General features: G+C 37.5%; 5 protein-coding genes across 5 annotated transcripts; 2 read left to right on the top strand and 3 right to left on the bottom strand.

Moving 5' to 3' along the window:
- Positions 1–197: 197 nt before the first annotated feature.
- On the bottom strand, positions 198–1,866 carry LOC113658310 (transcription factor HES-5-like). Its single transcript, XM_027170669.2, has 2 exons — positions 1,661–1,866; positions 198–1,548 (listed from the first exon to the last, which is right to left on the bottom strand). The coding sequence occupies exons 1-2, from the start codon at positions 1,721–1,723 to the stop codon at positions 1,129–1,131; spliced, it is 483 nt and encodes a 160-aa protein (XP_027026470.1). The 5' UTR covers positions 1,724–1,866; the 3' UTR covers positions 198–1,128.
- A 1,245-nt stretch (positions 1,867–3,111) lies between these two features.
- On the top strand, positions 3,112–5,174 carry LOC113658316 (transcription factor HES-5-like). The gene is made up of 2 exons (XM_027170673.2): positions 3,112–3,334; positions 3,447–5,174. Exons 1-2 carry the CDS (start codon positions 3,272–3,274, stop codon positions 3,864–3,866), a joined length of 483 nt encoding a protein of 160 aa, XP_027026474.2. The 5' UTR covers positions 3,112–3,271; the 3' UTR covers positions 3,867–5,174.
- Positions 5,175–7,445: 2,271 nt separating this feature from the next.
- LOC113658098 (transcription factor HES-5-like) lies at positions 7,446–8,982 on the bottom strand. Its single transcript, XM_027170284.2, has 2 exons — positions 8,762–8,982; positions 7,446–8,649 (listed from the first exon to the last, which is right to left on the bottom strand). The coding sequence occupies exons 1-2, from the start codon at positions 8,822–8,824 to the stop codon at positions 8,230–8,232; spliced, it is 483 nt and encodes a 160-aa protein (XP_027026085.2). The 5' UTR covers positions 8,825–8,982; the 3' UTR covers positions 7,446–8,229.
- A 3,175-nt stretch (positions 8,983–12,157) lies between these two features.
- her12 (hairy-related 12) lies at positions 12,158–13,886 on the top strand. The gene is made up of 3 exons (XM_027170286.2): positions 12,158–12,566; positions 12,690–12,781; positions 12,895–13,886. Exons 2-3 carry the CDS (start codon positions 12,713–12,715, stop codon positions 13,285–13,287), a joined length of 462 nt encoding a protein of 153 aa, XP_027026087.1. The 5' UTR covers positions 12,158–12,566; positions 12,690–12,712; the 3' UTR covers positions 13,288–13,886.
- Positions 13,887–14,633: 747 nt separating this feature from the next.
- On the bottom strand, positions 14,634–20,441 carry LOC113658287 (taste receptor type 1 member 1). Its single transcript, XM_027170635.2, has 7 exons — positions 19,471–20,441; positions 19,102–19,381; positions 17,861–18,601; positions 17,515–17,709; positions 17,201–17,321; positions 16,457–16,827; positions 14,634–16,354 (listed from the first exon to the last, which is right to left on the bottom strand). Exons 1-7 carry the CDS (start codon positions 19,782–19,784, stop codon positions 15,803–15,805), a joined length of 2,574 nt encoding a protein of 857 aa, XP_027026436.2. The 5' UTR covers positions 19,785–20,441; the 3' UTR covers positions 14,634–15,802.
- Positions 20,442–21,444: the final 1,003 nt, after the last annotated feature.

The raw sequence follows: 21,444 nt of genomic DNA, 5'->3' as shown, positions 1-21,444 counted from the left end.
AACAACCAAGAAATAAATAAAAACTTTATTATATGTTTCAGTTTATTGATTTCTGGAGTCATGTACAGTATGTGTTAGGCTGTTTAGATGAACAGCATGAACTTTGGGCCTTTACCTTAATTTACTGAGATAGATTAGTCTACATTCTTTGCAATGTTCAGTTGTATGAAATAGACATATATTTCATAGATATATTTAGTAACACGGGCTCTAACATGACTTTAGTAAAACATGTGTGTTCTATGTACTGTATATAATGATAAAGCTAAATGTATAAGTTGGATTAATGTGGACATGAAGATCAGAAGAATATTGCAAACCCTTCCAAAGAACAAAACATCTTGAACACTTCTAAATTCTGTAGTGATGGTAAGGACCACACAAAAGACAATCGAAGAAAAAAACAGAATAATTCATAGACATTATTTTGATTGCATCATTGCAGTTTATTTTCAGTATCTCTTTGTGTACTCATAATGGAGTAACATAACATCCAACGCCTTTACTGAAGGCAAAGTAACATCCAGTTTAAAAATTTAAAAAGGATAATTAACTCATTAAGTATAGCATCTTACACCACTGGAGTACAAATAGATTAGGAAATGTCACAGACATTTTGCTCTCAGGGGTCCGAATTAGTATTTTCTTACACAGTAAGTGAGGTCATATAAAAACTAGTAAAAGTTTAATTGCTTGAATATTCAAACATTCTGCAAATACAGAGCATTTATCCCCAATATGGGTTTTGTAATAAACTCTCTCAGTGAGTGTAATAATTCCTCTTGCATAATAATAAGTGGTATTGCAGCTCATTAATTCTGAATTAAAAAATACCTTCCTTTGCTTCCTCATAATGAAACCAACTTGTTATATTTTTCATATGAAAAACTGTAAAAACATCAAAGTTTTAAAAAATACTTGAAATAAGCAGCAAACCATCTTGCATAGTAAGAATGTGGAAAAGTAATAAACAAAGTCTTCACATGCTTTTCCAATATTAAAGCAACTTGTCATATTCGGTCCATGTAAAATTGGACAAAAATATTCATACACATTTAGGAAAATCATAGTTAATGCCAATGTGACATTTGTAAGCTAGTTTCCTAATGGTAAAGTGTCCATGTGGCTCTACCAGGGTCTCCAGAGACCACTGCAGACTGGAGTCTCCTCTTTGCTGCTGATCTGGCAGGATGGAGAGCTGAGCTGAGGAACGACACTTCTGTTCTTCTCCATGGAAGGCTGCATGGTGAGGAAGTGTCTCAGCAGTCTTCTCTGGGACTGAGTGTGTGCTTGACACTGAGACAGGAAGTTGATGGCCTCCTGCACACACCTTCTGTAGCCTTCATCAGCTACAGTGGAGCAGCTCGACTCCTTGTGTGGCTGCTGCTGCTGTCTCAGGAAACAAAGTGTCATCTCCAGGATGTCGGCTTTCTCCTGTCTGGAATCTGGCTGTTGCTTTAAGAATTCTCCATCCAGCAGAGACTTGAGCTTCTCGATGCTGCTGTTGATACGTTCTCTACGCATCTTCTCCACTATCGGCTTTCTCAGCTACAGACACAACAGAAAGATTTGTTAAAACTCTGTTCGTCCAATTAAATATTCAAATGTTGTTCAAATCAGAAATGACACTGTACACAATATCATGGTTTAGTATATTTACCTTATTAGTAAGTGGAATAAGGTGGTTGGAGTTGATGATTGATGCAGTGATTGTAGGAGCCATGGCTGTGTTTCTTCTGTTGCTCTCTGTGAGGAGAACATCTGAGCTGTGCTGAGCTCTCTCTCACTCCCTCCTCTATTTATACTCTCTAATCTCCATATGAATGTGTGAGTCCTGGGTTTGCTGGAGGTTCTCACAGTCTGCAGCCAATGAGAGAGCTTGGAGGAGACAAAAGACCAGAGGACTTACCACATGCTCAATGAAGTGTGTATTACTCAGGAAATAATGAGTTCATCTCTGGACAGCAGGTGGACAGCTCTCTCTCTCTCTCTCTCTCTCTCTCTCTCTCTCTCTCTCTCTCTCTATTTCTGTGTGTGTCTGTGTGTGTGTGTGTGTGTGTGTGTGTGTGTGTGTGTGTGTGTGTGTGTGTGTGTGTGTGTGTGTGTGTGTGTGTGTGTGTGTGTGTGTGTGTGTGTGTGTGTGTGTGTGTGTTGGAAAGTGAAGGTTCTGATGTTCAGTTTAAGATTCACAGTATACATGCGTGCAAATATCTTCAGTCAAATGTTTTGAAGCAAAAATTTAAATCCATAATTAAATAGCTTATGAGTAACTGTTTGAAGTTACTTTAAAGACACATTGAAGAGGGACAGATTTGAGGAATAAAAGAAATAGCTGTTTTTATTGCACAATATTGTATAAATGATAATCTTCGTTTTCATGCAGGACTTTAGCAGGACATTTATCAGGATTTATCACTACAGCAGTAAGTATATAAAGTGTGCATACAACTAAAGTCGGTCCCAGATGAATAATTCAGAACTGAGACTGCAGTCTCCAGAGCTTTCCCACACCCTCTTAAGAGCTGAATAGACGTGTGCCGTAATAAGTGGACCATGTGTCTAACAAACTCAGAAAAGACCCTCAGGGTCAGACAGTTTGTATAGATATGTGCACTTCACTTGCGGGCAAACATACAATTAGCCTTATCAAAGAGAGACTGAGATCAACAGTAATTGATAAACCAGTTTTGTATGAAGTTAAAGATTCCTGAAATACACAGTGAAATTTCTGCCTGTAGGAAAGAGTGACAAGAAGAGCTATGCAGCCCTGCAGAATTGTACATGCACAATAAATCATAGCATTTTCGAAACATATAAAATGCATAGAATATCTATTTTTAGAGAAAGCAGTAGGGAGAAAAGGCTTCAGGAATTGGAAGCTTCTTTCATTAAAAAACATTTTAATCTGTGAGTTGAACTTAAGCAAGGGTTGATACGTGCATTGTGCATGGGCACGTGCCCATAATGTGAGAAAGCTGGTTTTCAGCTGAGGTCTCCACGTTCCCATAGAACTCCCTTTTAGACACCTGCTGTCCAGGGATGGACTCATTGTTTCCTGAGTAATACACACTTCATTGAGCATGTGGTCAGTTCTCTGGTCTTTAGTCCCATCTGAGCTCTCTCATTGGCTGCAGACTGTGAGAACCTCCAGCAAACCCAGGACTCACACATTCATATGGAGATTAGAGAGTATAAATAGAGGAGGGAGTGAGAGAGAGCTCAGCACAGCTCAGATGTTCTCCTCACAGAGAGCAACAGAAGAAACACAGCCATGGCTCCTACAATCACTGCATCAATCATCAACTCCAACCACCTTATTCCACTTACTAATAAGGTAAATATACTAAACCATGATATTGTGTACAGTGTCATTTCTGATTTGAACAACATTTGAATATTTATTTTTATGAACAGAGTTTTAACAAATCTTTCTGTTGTGTCTGTAGCTGAGAAAGCCGATAGTGGAGAAGATGCGTAGAGAACGTAACAACAGCAGCATCGAGAAGCTCAAGTCTCTGCTGGATGGAGAATTCTTAAAGCAACAGCCAGATTCCAGACAGGAGAAAGCCGACATCCTGGAGATGACACTTTGTTTCCTGAGACAGCAGCAGCAGCCACACAAGGAGTCGAGCTGCTCCACTGTAGCTGATGAAGGCTACAGAAGGTGTGTGCAGGAGGCCATCAACTTCCTGTCTCAGTGTCAAGCACACACTCAGTCCCAGAGAAGACTGCTGAGACACTTCCTCACCATGCAGCCTTCCATGGAGAAGAGCAGAAGTGTCGTTCCTCAGCTCAGCTCTCCATCCTGCCAGATCAGCAGCAAAGAGGAGACTCCAGTTTGCAGTGGTCTCTGGAGACCCTGGTAGAGCCACATGGACACTTTACCATTAGGAAACTAGCTTACAAATGTCACATTGGCATTAACTATGATTTTCCTAAATGTGTATGAATATTTTTGTCCAATTTTACATGGACCGAATATGACAAGTTGCTTTCATATTGGAAAAGCATGTGAAGATTTTGTTTATTACTTTTCCACATTCTTACTATGCAAGATGGTTTGCTACTTATTTCAAGTATTTTTTAAAACTTTGATGTTTTTTTCTATATGAAAAATATGACAAGTTGCTTTCCTTATGAGGAAGGAAAGGAAAGTATTTTTAATTCAGAGTTATTGAGTTGTTTGAAACAATTTCACCTGCTTTTTATGCACGAGGAATTATTACACTCATTGAGAAAGTTTATTATATTTGCTTTCATACTGGAAAAGCAAAGATTTGTGATTTGATTCATTACTCTGACATATTCTTACTATGCAAGAAGAACTGTTGCATCCTTCATAGATGTTTTAAACTTTGAGTGCATAAAGATACAGAAAGAAATATTTGGTATTAACGTTTACCGCATTTACGGAATAATTAAAATTCTGCTTTAGTTTAGTAAAAGCATTTGTTTACTTTTATATAGAGTAAAATGAATGATTATGAAACGTCTGTGAAATTCCCTGTAATGTCAATCTTCTTTTGGAGTGAAATTGCTTTTTTTGATTGTGTAGAAAATGCAATGTTATTTCTAAATGTAGAAATCACCAGTGTGGAAACTGATGTGAGTTTGCCTTCAGTGAAGGTGATCAATGTATTTTAAGGAAACTGAATTTCTATTGCCAGAAATGTTATGAAAATAAATCACAATTACATAATCACTATAAGCTCACTCTCATTGATTGAAACAAACATGGCATAATTTAATGTGTTAAGAAGAAGTTCAGGGAGAAATAACAAACCATAAGGTCAAGAAAGCAAAACTGGCCATGCTCTCAGGATGGAAAATGCCATACTTTCTCTCTGCACCTTCAAATGTCAAATGGCAAAAATCCTAATTAAGCCAATTTTAAACCATTCCCTCCAAAGTAATGAATGCTTAAGTAAGCGTGCATACTTGTTTAAGTACACTTGTCCAAGAGACACTATGAGAAACACACAAGAAAATGATGTTATGCAAGACTTATTTTTCTTCACGGTGTGTTAGTCATTTGATGCGTTTATGAATACTGCTTTATCCTGGTCAGGGTCATGGTGGATCTGGAGCCAACAGAGTGGTGGTACATTTCACACTACTGCAGCATGGATTATTTACATATACTGTAACAACACAAGCTGGTGTGTGTTAGTTTTTACATACTAGTGGCATGAGAAGGATTTCTAACTCACTGTCTGGAAATTCACATAATACTGTCATGTCCAGAATCACAGAGACTGAATTCATTAAATGAGCTGTTACAAAATTTGCAGATGTATTTATTTTTAAACATTTAATGTGCCTTTAATTCTCATGTACACAGTTATACATTCACTGAAATGAAAAGCTGGCTTACTCTTCCTTAGATTGTGCATATAAATAAACTAAATATTAGAAACATTCAAAAGAGGTCAAAATAGAATGGATAAAAGACCCGATTTATTGACATAAAACACAACCCAGAAATCACTGGGAAAAGTAACTTGGGGGGAAAAAAAGGAACAGAAACTCAAAAACAACAAAACGGAGCCACCAAACAGAGACCACGAAGACAAGACAATGACAATAAATACGGGAGACAAACAGGTGAACAGAGGACATGTGGACACAAATCATAAGCATAAACACATGGCACAAGACGCAACTGCCGGAACTCGCTCTAATGTCCCAACAGGAAAATGTCCAAGTGTAATCCTGACAAGAGTATGAAAAGATGATGTGCAATAAGCTACGTAGAACATGATGTGTTATGTTACGTGTGGTAACAGTACAGAAAGACCAATCATTACAAAATGCAAAGTGATGTGTGTTACATGTAGTAACAGTAAGAGGGCTCTGTGTGCAGAATGTCAATGAAATAACAAGTCTTTATGGAATTCTAATCTTTAAGATGGACATGTCTGTGTTGAAGAGTCTGATAGCCTGAGTGAATAATGTCCTCCTGAGTCTTTCCTTTTTAGTCATCAAACTTCACAAGCACTTCAGCAACAGGCTGACCAGACAGTTACTGTGGTGGGTGAAGTCTAGGGTCTAGACCTGAGCAGGATCACGTACTGACTTTGGTATCAGGTGTGACAATGAGTCCTGGAACACCAGACTCCCCGGGTGACAACTGGCTGAGACAGATGGTAACCTGAGGCTGTGGGGCTGTCCTAGCTGATAAAGGAGTGGGTATGGATTTGAACGAATTTGTTTGTGTCAGAAATGGCTGGGACTATTCCCTACCCGGTCACTAGGGGGACATTCTGGCAGGTTTTGTGTCTTGTCCCATGTGCTTTTGTTTCGAGTATCACCTGTGTTTGCCCCAGGCTATCTTTAATCCGTTCCCGCCTCTCCACACATACCTGTTCCTTGTGTTTCAATGATTGTTCTCCTTATTTATACAAGTTGTCTTGTGTCTTATGTCTTGTCACTTTGTGTATTGTCTCTTGTTTGTTGTCCCTGGCTTACTGTTTTTGGTTTGTTGTTGTTTCTCTGTTTTGTGTTCCTTGTGTTTCCAGCCTTTTGTAATTTTCCCTAATAAACCCCGTTATTCCTGCATATGGGTCTGAATTGTTTCTGTGAAGACAAACCACATTCCCTGACAGTTTGTTTGTTAGCTTTTCCATTTACAGTTTTAGACTTTAACATTTGATTCACTTGAAATTATAAATCACTTTCTTGACAGCACAGAAGCAAACAAAATATGAAAAATTTGTCTAAATTAAAGTTGTTGTTTTTTTTAAATAAAAATGTTGAAATAAGTCTCATGGTACTATTTAGATGAATGTTGAATATTATCAGATTTTTGTGACTATACTATATATTTACCTGTATATACTGTACTGTGTTCTTTAACTGGCTGTAAAAAGTTTTTAGAGACATCGTATTCTGTATGTATGTCCGGATGCTTTGTATTTTATCCACCCACTGTTATTCTGCTATTTGGTCAAATTACCAAATTTGCACCAATGTTCTACAATGATACTGATGGATTATTTGTCTCAATAGATATATCTGAAAATTAGCCCTATTTACAGATTATCAGAAAATCAAACCATCAAACCTGACCCAAGAGTGAGAGGGATAGCATTAATGTTCTGACACTATTCAGTTCTAAAGCCTGGGTGCTCATGACTGGAGAAGTGGAGTATTTTCAGAAGTCTTGTAACATAGGATGTATTTGCAGTGATGCAAAGATGCATTGGTTGGCTCGTTGTGTCTCTCAGGAAGCATGTGTTTGCATGTATCACTTTCCCCAGCTGATGATGCTGTGATAACAGAGAGTTAGCTAGTGGATAGGACATGGCAAATGACTAAAGCTGGAGTTGAAGGGGTAAAATTATATGTAGATGTTTTGAATATGAAGGAATACAATTTATGTTCAATGGATTTGTGTTCAGTGATGAAAATAAAGTTAGCATAAATGGAAATATTAACAAGGAAAATTGTCATTTGTATCATTAGATTTTATTTTATAGAATGACTGCATTGTATATTAGGTTACATATAAGACAACATTTATGGCCTGCAAGGAAGCCTAATTCAAGTTATTTCCAGGGTGGACAACTGCAATTTCACAATTAACTCACTAAAATTGCACACAGCTAATATAGCTAAAGGAAAAAAGAACATGCCAAAACATAAATTTTTTTGTAATCAGAAAGAAATGTTGTTACTGATGTACAGGATACACAGATATTTTACTGTAAATGGTAAAATAGCTTCTATATAACTTCTATATATTAAAAAAGAACAATCAATTGTTCAAATAAAATCAATAATGACCTGTATGAATTTCATAAAGATGCTTTCTTACACAGTAAGAATTATATTAGAAGAAGAAGCAAAAGCTTTCATTGAATGAAATAAGACTTCAAATATTCTGTAAATGCAGAGACCTAATACCCAATGTGGGATTTCTTTACATTACAATCTTAGAAAATCCTTGCAGAAAATTCTTCTTGGTTTCCAAAATGCATAGTGATGTAAGCATCTACACATGCTTTCCAAAATTGAAAGCAACTTGTTATATTCTGTCCATGTAAAATTACACATTTAGGGAATTGTAAAAAACAAAATCTTCACATGCTTTTCCAATATGAAAGCAACCTGTCATATTCTGTCCATGAAAAATTGGACAACAATATTCATACACATTATAGAAAACCTAGTTAATGCCAATGTGACATTTGTAAGCTAGTTTCCTAATGGTAAAGTGTCCATGTGGCTCTACCAGGGTCTCCAGAGACCACTGCAGACTGGAGTCTCCTCTTTGCTGCTGATCTGGCAGGCTGGAGAGCTGAGCTGAGGAACGACACTTCTGCTCTTCTCCATGGAAGGCTGCATGGTGAGGAAGTGTCTCAGCAGTCTTCTCTGGGACTGAGTGTGTACTTGACACTGAGACAGGAAGTTGATGGCCTCCTGCACACACCTTCTGTAGCCTTCATCAGCTACAGTGGAGCAGCTCGACTCCTTGTGTGGCTGCTGCTGCTGTCTCAGGAAACAAAGTGTCATCTCCAGGATGTCGGCTTTCTCCTGTCTGGAATCTGGCTGTTGCTTTAAGAATTCTCCACCCAGCAGAGACTTGAGCTTCTCGATGCTGCTGTTGATACGTTCTCTACGCATCTTCTCCACTATCGGCTTTCTCAGCTACAGACACAACAGAAAGATTTGTTAAAACTCTGTTCGTCCAAATAAATATTCAAATGTTGTTCAAATCAGAAATGACACTGTACACAATATCATGGTTTAGTATATTTACCTTATTAGTAAGTGGAATAAGGTGGTTGGAGTTGATGATTGATGCAGTGATTGTAGGAGCCATGGCTGTGTTTCTTCTGTTGCTCTCTGTGAGGAGAACATCTGAGCTGTGCTGAGCTCTCTCTCACTCCCTCCTCTATTTATACTCTCTAATCTCCATATGAATGTGTGAGTCCTGGGTTTGCTGGAGGTTCTCACAGTCTGCAGCCAATGAGAGAGCTCAGATGGGACTAAAGACCAGAGAACTGACCACATGCTCAATGAAGTGTGTATTACTCAGGAAACAATGAGTCCATCCCTGGACAGCAGGTGGACAGCTGGTTGAGTGGTAGAGAGTTTGTGGGAAAGTGGAGATTCCACCACTTTCGGGACCAATATGAGATGAGTTCCACCATGTGCTTTCAACAAATAAGATGCATACTGACATAGATAGATTACATAGATGTAACTGTTTACATAGTACATTAAAGCATTATTCTGGTCTTAATAACTTTGAGGTTGGTTTATTGAACACTTTAAGAATTAAAAGTTACTATTAGTACAGGTACCATAACATTAAATACCTATTACTAAAGAATCAATTTTTCTGACTGAGAAAGCCAATAGTAGAGGAAATGTATATCAGATTGAGATTGCTGCTCTGGCTGTGTATCCCAGGTCAAAAAGTTTGACCCTCATGATATAAATGGCATAAATACTTTCTTGAAATCAATATTTTCAGATCCATTGACAAGTAATAAATTATAGTATGAAATGAGTGACTGAAAAAATCATGAAATGATCTATTCTTCCTTTTCAGATCCATGGTCCGATTGTGAAAGAAGTGTGAGAAATCCTTAAAGTCTGCAGTTGCTAGAGCTGCACAAATTACTCAACATAATCTCTTAAACATGACACATACTAATGACTTAAGTCTGGCAAAGACAATAAGTAGAAATAAGAGCAGAAATTAAATGTTCGTGTCCTCTTTATTAAATTCTTGTATAAACACATATCAGACATTTTACTCTGTGAGGTTTAAGTAAACATTGGTTTGATTTAAGATTATGGACTAATTCTGCAAATCTCAATAAATTCAGATGTCGATCTGATTAAATGCATTGAAAAATACCCTTATGATATAGAATTTAGATAAATATATTAATCCGATTTTCTTTAATTTCACAACATTCTTAGCATTCTGTCATATTTTATATAGAGGACCATTACACTGTGTCGTATTTAAAGCTCTGCATATGTCATTAAAGAATGTTAGAAATCTTGGGAAAGGCTTGGGAACATATCAGCTCTCTGAGTCCAGATGGTCTTTCAGTGTAAAGCTTCCCTTAATAAAGGGAGATCTAACACCGTGGCTAATGTGATGTGTAACAAGACACACTTCTTTTGTCTCCTTATTGAGGGTAGACTGTGGGAAAGGGAAGAACGGCTTCTCACACAGACTTCTTGGGAATCTCACTACATCGTTGTCTCTCCACAACTGCATTTTATGGTTACACTTTCAGTCTGAACACAAATGTATATAATCAATAAAGTGTATATTAAAATTTAAATAGGGGAAAACCATCAAAAGGTCTCAAATTGAACAATGATTTAACTTGTAGTCTAAAAATTACATTTAATGTAAACTGTTTATTTTTATGTAAATAAAATAATTCTAAATTAAAATCTACTTTTGTGTATACAGATTGGGCCTGAAACATCCACCTGGACATTTATTGTGTTTGTAGCCAAACAGTGTACCAGTTGCCATTTCTGATGGATCAATCAATGCACTAGTGTGCTTCTGGGGTTTTGTAGTCTGTGACAGTGAGAATTTCAACACAGGACCTTGGCATTGGAATGACCCACCTGTTGTTTGTGCATAATAAGGACTAACATGGAGGGGGGGTGTCAAGAGAACAATCATGCTGTCTTTTAATATAGTACATCCTATATATTTAATGTATGTTTGTATAAAAATGGTGTATATATATGTATGTATATAACTGTTGATACTATATGTCTCATAAGTGTCCATAAGAAGTGGATTAGCGGTTAGCATATGGAGGTTTGATTCCTGCACTGTGTCTGTGGAGTTTGTGTAGTATCATATCTACAATTAATGCCTTATCAGAACTGTCAGTTATCACATTATCTGTATATGTTACACACACTACAGCTGCTGTATATTACATAAAAGCATAATAGTGCACAATATTGTTATTTGCACTACCATGAGTATTAAACATGTATTCATGTTTAATACTCATATTGTCTATAATGTATCACACTTGTATAGTCTCTGTATTATCTTGTCTTGTATAGAATAGTGTTATTTATTCATGAACAGCTGGAACCAAATTCCTTGTGTGTGTCAACACACTTGGCTAATAAATCTGATTCTGATTCCGATCCCTGTGCTTTAGGGGTTTCTTCAGAGTACCCAAGTTTCCTCACAATTATTGCAGGCTGACTGGCATCTCTAAACTGTTTATAGCATGCGTCATGCCATATCAATATCAATGTTTCATTATAATTCTTAATTAATTTAAGTAGTTTTATCAATCAAACTGGAACCAAATGATCACTACTTTTAAATACAATTCAAACTTATTTTATTTGGTTACACCTTCTATACGCATGCAAATACCAAACCGAGTGCTGAATTCTGATTCTGTCTTCTGGATAAGATTGTAGAATTTATTGTGAATTTGCATGTTGATCAATAGTAGCAAGCCTAGAATTTTCCCACGCTCAGCCAGGCGTTTGTGCTTCACGTGAAACAAAAGACTCCCTAGGAGTAAGCAGACATTCAGTGTGGTGGCACGTGGGAGGCACATGCACAAATCTTAGGGCAGATGCCAGGATCCCTGAACAGCCGCACAACTCACACGCGCTGCTTTTAACAGCAATCTATCACCTCTGGAGTCGAAACAAAAGCGCTCAGACAAGCCTAGCGTTATTTGTCTCAAACGTATGTGTTATTGCATTAAAGCCCCCACTCGTGCCGCACATAGTTTATAAAATTTACACGGTGTCCTGTCTGAGCGTCAGATCCGGAAGTAGGCACGTGGGTGTCACAGAGCCCTAACTTTTATCCTTGTATCCTAAAGGATAAAGCGCGGTGTTAAAAACACGATTTAATACTATATTTAATATGCTTATGGGGCAGGAGATATGTTTATAAAATCCGCCTAATAACAACTAGTTCAAAGATTTTTTTTAGAAGCCAAGTCTAGATAAAGCAAGTAAAAGCGATGAGGCTTTGTGTTTGAAGTTGCGCTCGAGCCTCTTTAATGTGCACACTTCAACCACGTGCCATTATCACACCCACGTGTTATTCACGCTCCTGTAAACTAAGTGTTAGAAATGTTGTAGCCTATAGGACATGAAAGGGAAATTACTGCTCTTGCTCTCGGTGTCTCACTTTAAAAATCGTACTAGGTCTTAAAAATTGTATTGCACTTATGGAGGTACTATGCAGTATCTTATACAGCAGGCATTATACACACAAGCAGGGGAAAAATGCACTAGAAATGAAACTATCAATACTTGAATTGATTAAAAAGAGAAACCTAGAGCTAGCCGTGAACAAAATGATTATTGTAGACCTATATTTAGTTCGCACAAGTCTAGATGGAGAGTATTTACAGAAATCTTTAAAATAATCCTATTTATCTTTAGAAATCATCCAAATGTCCAGAAACATTCCCAGAACTTGTGAGAAAGATAATACCAGCGGCACGCCTCTGATGCCTTGGGAAACTTTCACCCAGCAGAAGACAAGTAGCCGACTACCCATAAAGTGAATGTCTGCTATTGTTGTGGTGAGCCAACCCCTCTGCTCTTGGAGTGTGGGAAAAGCAATCCAGCACAAGCCACATGGCTTTGTAATGGAAATGACCAACTATAAATACAGGGCACTAACTCTCCTGAAACTCACTTTGCAGCCCAGGAAGAGACAGACACCAGCATGGCTCCACGCTCAGTTATAATTTCCAACTTTGGCCTTCAGAGATTTTCTGAGAAGGACAAATTTAAGGTATTTTTTTTCTTTTTAGTTGTTATAACTTTTGTACTTAAAATCTATTTTTAGATTGTTTACGTTCTGTCTTAAATTTTGTTCTAACCAAATGCTGACTTTTCTACTTACAGCTGAAAAAGCCAATGGTAGAAAAGATGCGCAGAGACCGCATCAACAGTTGCATCGATCAGCTGAAGAAGCTGTTGGAGAAGGAACTCTACAGCCAAGACCCAAACACCAAGTTGGAGAAAGCTGACATCTTGGAAATGACTGTCAGCTTTCTGAAGCAGCAGCAGAGGCTTCCAGGAGCACTGGCTCAGAGAGACTATAACCAAGGCTTCTCTCAGTGCTGGAAGGAGTCTCTACATTTCCTTAACATCCACTCCAACAGAGGACAATCTTCCCAGGAGGTCCAGGAGGTCTACCAGAGACCCAACACAGAGATGAACAATAGGTTGTCAGTGCACAGTTCCAAACACAACAGTGCAGCTCAACCTTCCAGACCTGTTTGGAGGCCCTGGTAGAACCTTGGAAGACTGACAATCCCTGAGGAACAGTGACGTTCATGTCCCTCAAGAAAGTAGGAGATATTAATTTCCAGAATTTAAGTTTTGCTATCATATTGATTGGCAAAACCTTGTGATTTTTGTTTCGTCAGTGAGATGAAAGACTTTAAAGACTGTGGCTTTATTAGATATAGCTTTTTGGCTCTTAATGTGATGTTTCCCCCATGTACCATTTTCTCATTTCTATTACCTTCTTTTTACTTTTATTTTTTAGAGTGAAAGGTTAGTACATGGTTTGTGTGATGTCTGTGTGTTTAATTACAGTTTACTCCAGTGGAGTCTATATGGTATGCAAATCAGATCTATGAATTTGTGTTGTATTTCCAGGTGTTTTAGAGAATATTTCTCATTGGGTGGCAAATGCAGTAAAATTTTTGCAATTTACAATTAAGGGAACCTTTGATGATGGATCCAATCCTTTGTGTGTATTTCTGTGTATGCTAATGTGTGCATATATGTACTTGTTTTGTGTTTTAACATATTTTATCATTTCTTTTGTATGGGCAAGCTCTTATATCTTTGTTAATAAAGTTTTATTTTTCAAATAAAATATTCACTGTCTGGGATTCATTTTATATGAAATTGGATATTTATTACCTGGATAATCCTGCCTTGATGCCCGATGACGCCTGAGATAGGCACAGGCTCCCTGTGACCCGAGGTAATTCAGATAAGTGGTAGAAAATGAATGAATGAAGGAATTACCTGGATAACTTTTTAAAATGAATCATTTGGTTTTGCAGGATTGAGATTTTAGTTAAAGCTCAGCTGTCACATTTCTTGAGAATAGCATGTGCTGGTCCAACATTTGCAGGAACTATATTCATTTCAGCCACATATATATCTAAACAAGAAATATCCCTTTTTGCTCAAGGTCCTTCTCCTCTGACCCCCAGCCACATACCTCTCATAATGCAATCATGTACTGTACATACTCCTGTATAATTGTGACTATCCCACATCAATTTTTTCTGTTGCATTTTAAAGAAGCCAAATCGAAACTGGTTTTTAAGAACTACATAATGGATTATATTAGGATTTATTTCCTTACAACTGAAAACACCTCACAACATCCTTTCAGTCCCTAAACCAGGCACTACTAACCTAAGTACAGATGTTGTCTCACATTCAGCCTCTACCTTACAGGCACATATCTATTATTTTAGTAGTGCGGGAAAGACACACAATCAGCCTGCTCACAAGCTCCTCTGTCAATGGCGGCGACCACCTCTGCATTAAAAACTTGCCGGTGACCTCCTCTTTTCATCTTGTCATCAGCTTCTCTTGACTAAGTGCCTGTGTGTGTACATGTATATATAGTGACAAATGGAGATGGACAAGGTAATATAAACTATAAGATTATATGCTGTTTTCAGAGCCTGTACAAAGCAGTGAAGCTCAAAACATCTGTTACGGTATTCTTGATATAAAAACCATGTTTAAAATGAAAGCTCAGCTGTGGACTTGAGCATTAAGCTTTATAATTAACACATGATCTTAAATGTTATCCAATATTTATTTTGTAATGAACTTGGCTTTTTTAGTTTAAACTTTTCTGGTTTTATTACCCACAATGCTATTTTACTACCGGCTTAGTGGTGCCAGTGGGAAATAGCTCTTACTTCCAACTCATAAGGACTGAACCCAATCATCCTCTCCATGCTGAAGTCAGCACTCTGCAAAGTACAACGAGCAGCAGATTCTTATGCAATCAGTGCAGACGGAAAACTTTCCCAGGTTCTTCTTCCTGAAAGCTATCCGATTGTTTAACTCTGTCTAATTTATTCAGCTCTTTTCTAATTCCCTTTTGTAGGTTTTACCTGCACAGGTTTCTTCATGTTCCTCAGCTCAATAATACATGACATTTTGCACACATAATTTGATATATTATATATTGTACATATGTACAGTTTTATTTCTATTTTCTGAAGATATATTGAATTTTGGCTTCGTAGTCTTTTGTTTGCTGCTCTAACAGTGAATTTTCTTCACTTTTATGTTATCTCTGAGTCCACTATTTGCTGTATTTTTATAAATATGACACATCACTAAAAATGGTGAATGTAAAAAAATAAGATGTTGCTCTTTTGTTTTTAGGAGCTAATAACCTGACCATTCGACTTATGTTCAAACAACGTTTTCTCCTACAGTATCAAACAAAAACTATGGCAACAACCAACACATTAACACCAAAGTCACTATTCACATATATTTCAAATATTTCATCATAAACATATTTAATGTGCTTCAGTTTGAAACCCGGAGCTTGGAACAGATGTTTGTTACATGTTTAATTATGCTGTAGCATGTGTTATTCATCTATTACGTCTATTTGCCTTTAGACTACAAGCATATGCCAGGCAGATAAACTGGAAAAAATAAGACAAAGGGAACCAGCTGCCACGACAGTAAGATTTCATATATGTACCGTTTCTAAATAATGTACATTTCTAAATAAGTTACAGCCAGAGTTTCACTGTTTAGCCATGGTATACATTTGAATACAGTTTTGAAAGTGGGCAGTCGTATTCTTTTTTGGTTGTAATATAATGATGTACACTTTAGGAAAAAAGTATCCACCAAGTATTCCAAGCACACTAAAAAGGACGGCAACCACCTCCAAAGCCATAGATAAAGTCCCTCTATTAACACTGTAGGTGGTGAAGAAAGTGATCCAGGAGATGATATAGATCATCAGACTGAATGTAATGCACTTGGCCTCACTGTAATTTGCTGGTAGGTCTTTACCCATGTAGCTCAAGCAAAAACATATTACAGTCAGTATAGACACATACAGAATTTGTGGAAGCACTACGACCATAGTTTTACTGCACTCTAATACAATGCTGTCAAAGTAGAAGTTATAGTCTGCTGAAGGGAGAGGTGTATTTAAGCTCGCACCAAGAACACAGATGAAGAACTCAACCAAAGTGCTGACCAGAATGAAGATATCAGGACCCCGATTTTTGGCCCAGGTATCGTAGAACTTGGGAAGCTTTGCAGACCACTTGAATATGCACACTACCTGCAGGGAGAAAGCACAGAAGTGTTCTACTCAAGAAATGTAACTGTGAATCACAATCCTGTACACTCTGACCATGACTGACTTCCTAATTAACTCTCACACCTGGAAGGCACGGACAGTCATGCAGGTCAAGCAGATGTTGAAGCTGAAGATGAAGAGGGACTTTCTGAAGACACAGGATGCTCGAGAGGGCTTGCTGAAAAGGCACAATGAGCTGCAGGCAGCTATGGTCAGAGACAACAACATTAGCAGACATGTCCTACCACCTGCAGACTTAACAACAGGGGTGGTCAAGTTCAGAAGAAAGATAAGTGTAGTGCCCAGGGTGAGCAGCAGTGTCAGAGCCAGAAGGACCAAGAGAGCATTGCCCAAAACATCATCCCATCGCAGGTAAAGAACGGTCCTCTGTAGACAGTCCTCACTCCCAGATGGAGACCATTGATCTTTGTTGCAGGGCTGGCAGCTGGTAGAGCCTGGTGTAAAGCAAGCAAAAATTGGTATTTAAAGTAATTTTAAATATATTAATCTAGACCTCTCCTCTCCTCTTCTCAGTATTAGTGAAGTCAAATCTGGACTACTAAACCATGTTGGCACCCTCAACCTGTCTGCACCAACTACAGCTTCCCCTGGTTGTAAAAAATACCCATCACCGCCCAAACCCAACGTAACGGTGTGCTGAGGTACATTATGTATAAATGGAGTTGCACAGCAATCCGTTGAAAACATCACCCTTGAAAACTGTGCAGTGCGCGCCATCTGTCGGTGATATTTTGAACTACACTTCGTCATCTTAAAATATACCTTAATAAAGATTGTGTAATTAAGAAAGAAAGTAAGTGTGTTCACCAGTTTTGTTGAGAAAAGTGGAAGCTGGACATTCTATACACTTGAAACAGCATTTGTGTTGTCCAATCTGCAGTTCTCTGTTCCCATATGGACATTCTGGGGAACAACGTGACTCAGGCATCTGTGTAAGCAAAAATATACAATACAAATATAACGTACAATCCATTTGTTGCATGTTTGTGATGATTAATTATATTCAACCATATTGTAATTTACCTTTTTATTTACTAATGGGTATAAAATCATATAAATAAAAAATATATACAGTGTATATATAAAAGAGACATAGAGGTTATGTTTGAAACATGTCCCACCCGCTGAATCTGTGAAGCGTCCACCTGAAGACTAGGTGGCTCTGAAATAAACGATCCCACCATTTTGAGGGACCATGCTTTATTAATCCATTGCCATGTAACAATGTCATATCCTGTTGGTGGGTTTCCATACTGATCAAAAAACAATGTTGTATTTCTGATGGAAATCCGTACTTGCTTTAAATATTGTAAGAGCTGAAACAAAGAGAAAAACAAATAACTTAACGATGAACGGTGTGTCTTTAAAGTGTTGTGTCTTGTGAAGATATGATAAATGGAGTTTAATAGAAAATGAAGCTAGAATCTAAACAAGAATAGAGATCCCTGAATCAAACATAAGACTAACCTGCCATGGTTGTATTTCGGTGTTTTGACATTTTTCATAATCACACATGAGAGCTTGGTGCAATGCTTGAGCCACTGCATATACTGCCCGATACACATTAAACGAAGAGGAAATATCATATTCTGAGAGATTATATTGTGCCATTCCGTATAGGTACGAATCCTTTAAGCATGGGAGACTCATTGCACTCAAACTGTTGCTTGTAGGCTTAGTTATGGCCTGTTTCACAAAATCTTGAAATCCATTAAAAATTGTGTATTTTACAGACACACCCAAGACAGTTCCAATTGTACTGATCCCTGGGATTTGAGACACTAAGGTTGCCACTGACCAGTCCTCAGAACCGATCCACACCTTCCCTGTCACATTCTGCTCTATTACAAAGGGGAAAAACCCGCTGGCTATTCTCTTGCTAGAAAACACTACTATGGTATTCACTTTGGCTTTGATGATATTCTTGACAATGTTCTGCATCCGCTGCTGTGTGTCAGCACTGAGACTTGGAATCACAGCTTGATATGCGATGCAGATATTGTAATCTGAGGCTTGCTGTGACAGGCTCAACATTCCCTGCAGGCCGTATGAATTGTCACTGCCGAGAAGGGCGATCCAGGTCAGGTTGTATCTTGCAAGAATCTCGAGCATGGCTTTCACCTGGTTTTTATCACTGGGAATGGTGCGAAAGAAAGATGGGTACAGCTGTCTGTTGCTCAGGAGTTCATTTGAAGCTTCATATGAGATCTGTAAAAATTAAGGAATAAAAATAACACTAGTGAGACTGATAGGCCTGTATGTCCAATGCAACATATCCAAATCAGTGAAAAAAAACTAATTTTTTTTATCCCCATGCCTTCCCAAAAGACTCTTCTTTTGATTGCTTCTTTTGATTGCTTTTCACCTGTTATAATTAACCTCAACAGATTTTCTTCCAGGTTCCCTAGTTGTAGCTGTTGGTACTTTTACAAGATTTGCAGAGATGTGTTTGTAATTCTAGGTCGTGCTCAATCAGTTTTCTTTTTTTATTTTGCTTGTTCAGTTCATGCTCCTCTTTGACACTGGTAATTACTAACTGCATCCCTACAATCTCTCTCTCTCTCTCTCTCTCTCTCTCTCTCTCTCTCTCTCTCTCTATTTTAATAGTATTTTAATTCAAATGTAGTGAAAAGTTTTGAAAAAGGTAATATGGTGTAATAATCGTTATATAATAGTTGTTATATGGCTATAATAGTAATCATCAGTACCTCAGGCATCAGAAAACTCCCGAGTGCAGCAGCTGAAATGAAGCAGTAGGTGCTGCTGTCTGGTCCAATGAGGGCAATTGCTCCAGACTTCAATTTCACTCTGTTATACTGCTGAGCTAAGAGATTAACCGTGCCCAGAATACTAGCTCGACGCGAGCAAGTGTCAAACACCTGGTAGCCTAGAATGACACCAGGCAGGAGTCTGTTGTTGTTGTTGATCTCCTCCACAGCATAGCGCAGACCCTGCACCAAGAAGTAGCCATGGCTGTTTACTGTTCCTCTGCAAAATCCATAGCAGCTCATTAATGAAAACACAACATCTTATTATGAGCAGATTATTTCTGTAAGTCATATAAATAAATCAAATACCGTTTACAGTCAGCCAGCTGAGGTTTAGTGGCGATGGTGTCACCTACATTATGGAGAGGAAACATGCCGTAGATGGTAATATTTCCTTCAAGCTGAAATCCAGTGCCATAACAGCGGCTCCACAAACACACCAACAGCAGAACCTTAAACAAAAGTTCTCCCATGGTGTGCTCTTTAGAGATCACACTCATTCTCTTCTTCCCCACACCCCCATTTTCCTTTTCTACCTTCTGATGGATGAGGATTTGCATGTGCAAAAGTGTTATTGTTACTAAAACATTGGATTTGCATTCAGTCCATTTGAATATTACCATTGTGTTTATCTGTTAAAGAAATAGTACATGCATTAAGAACTGGTACCTACGGTTTAATGGAAAAGGAAGCGATATCACTGTCAAATAACCAAAACTGACTTCCCTGCAAGCGTTACAGTACATGATGACTAAGTAACTGAGCCTAAGAGTACTGACAATACTGATAATTCAACAGTGTAGTCATGAAGGGCAATTGCTAACACTATTTTTTTCCAATATTCTCAGGTCTTGGGTGAACAATCATTGTGTTTAACAGACAGCTGCGGTCAGGTGCATCAAATTTTGAATATGAGACTCGATACATTCTTGTTTTTTTCCCCTGCCATATTCTAATAAGGACCTCAAAGATACATTCTCCAAAGTCCTAATTATATTCTTTATTCAAATTATGTTGCCTGAAGAGGACTGAATTACAGCTCAGTGTATCATCATTCAACCACTGAAGGTCAATTTGCCTGAGCGCCTGAGCATTTTCACAGTACATGATAAACAACAAACCATCATCTCTTCACACTCTAACTGCCTGGATGTGAGGGAGGCAAATTTATGTAAAAGAGATGATTGAGCCTGAAACATTACCATGTGCCCTTAATGACTTCATTTTCAAGTGGCCAAAAACCAAAACCAATTACTATGTCTGACTATGGAATGAGTACTATTCAGATATAACAAAGAAATCTAAATCATTTATAATCTTCAAAATCTCCAGTTTATTATTATTATTATTATTATTATTATTATTATTATTATTATTATTATTATTACAATTTCTTCTTCTTCTCATCATCATCATCATCATCATCATCATTATTATTATTATTATTATTAGTAGTAGTAGTAGTAGTAGTAGTAGTAGTAGTAGTAGTAGTAATGTTTAAAACTTCTATAAAGCTATAAAATTTATAATTCATTAGGTGGAAATAATTCCTTAATAATTTTTTATAAATTCAAAAATGCCTAATTGCAACCAATAGGAATATCCTAGCGACCAGCTAGCAATTCCCTAGCAACCACCTGCAATACTATAGCACACAGCCAACAACACCATCACATCATTTTAATCAACTCGCAAAATACTAGCATTCATGTGATGTATAATGGCAACATCCTAGTAGCCACCGGGGACTACAGGTACCACCTAGCAACACCCTAGCAACCACATGGAATATCATAACACCGGCCTGAAACTATAGAATTAACATAGCAATCACCTAGTGACACAATATCATCTAGCAGGTTACCACAGCAACCAGCTATCAAACGCAATATTGTTTATCACATTGTTATACTTGTTTTATTATTCTTATACAAATGCTTACAAGGAATCATCAAAAACTTACATATTCTTATAAACAAAGTTCTAAAGATTTACAAATCTGGGGTTCAGAGAAAGTGTTACTCTGAAATTAATACACAATTCAACTACACTGCAAAAAATATGACATCTTTTAAAGTTCAAATATCTTAAATCTAGCCAAAATGATCTACAATTTCTACAATATCTTAAATCTAGCCAAAATGATCTACAATCTACAAGGTTACAATAAACAAATCTAAGCTTATTAAATCTAAGACTTAAGGCATATTTAAAATTGCTTTTTCTGTTAACTGTTAGCATATTATTTTGATAACATTAACATTAATTTGTAGAAAGACTGTC

Source organism: Tachysurus fulvidraco, chromosome 23 (genome assembly GCF_022655615.1).
Source record: "Tachysurus fulvidraco isolate hzauxx_2018 chromosome 23, HZAU_PFXX_2.0, whole genome shotgun sequence".
NCBI classification, from domain to species: domain Eukaryota; kingdom Metazoa; phylum Chordata; class Actinopteri; order Siluriformes; family Bagridae; genus Tachysurus; species Tachysurus fulvidraco.
This window is presented reverse-complemented; position numbering and strand designations above follow the sequence as displayed.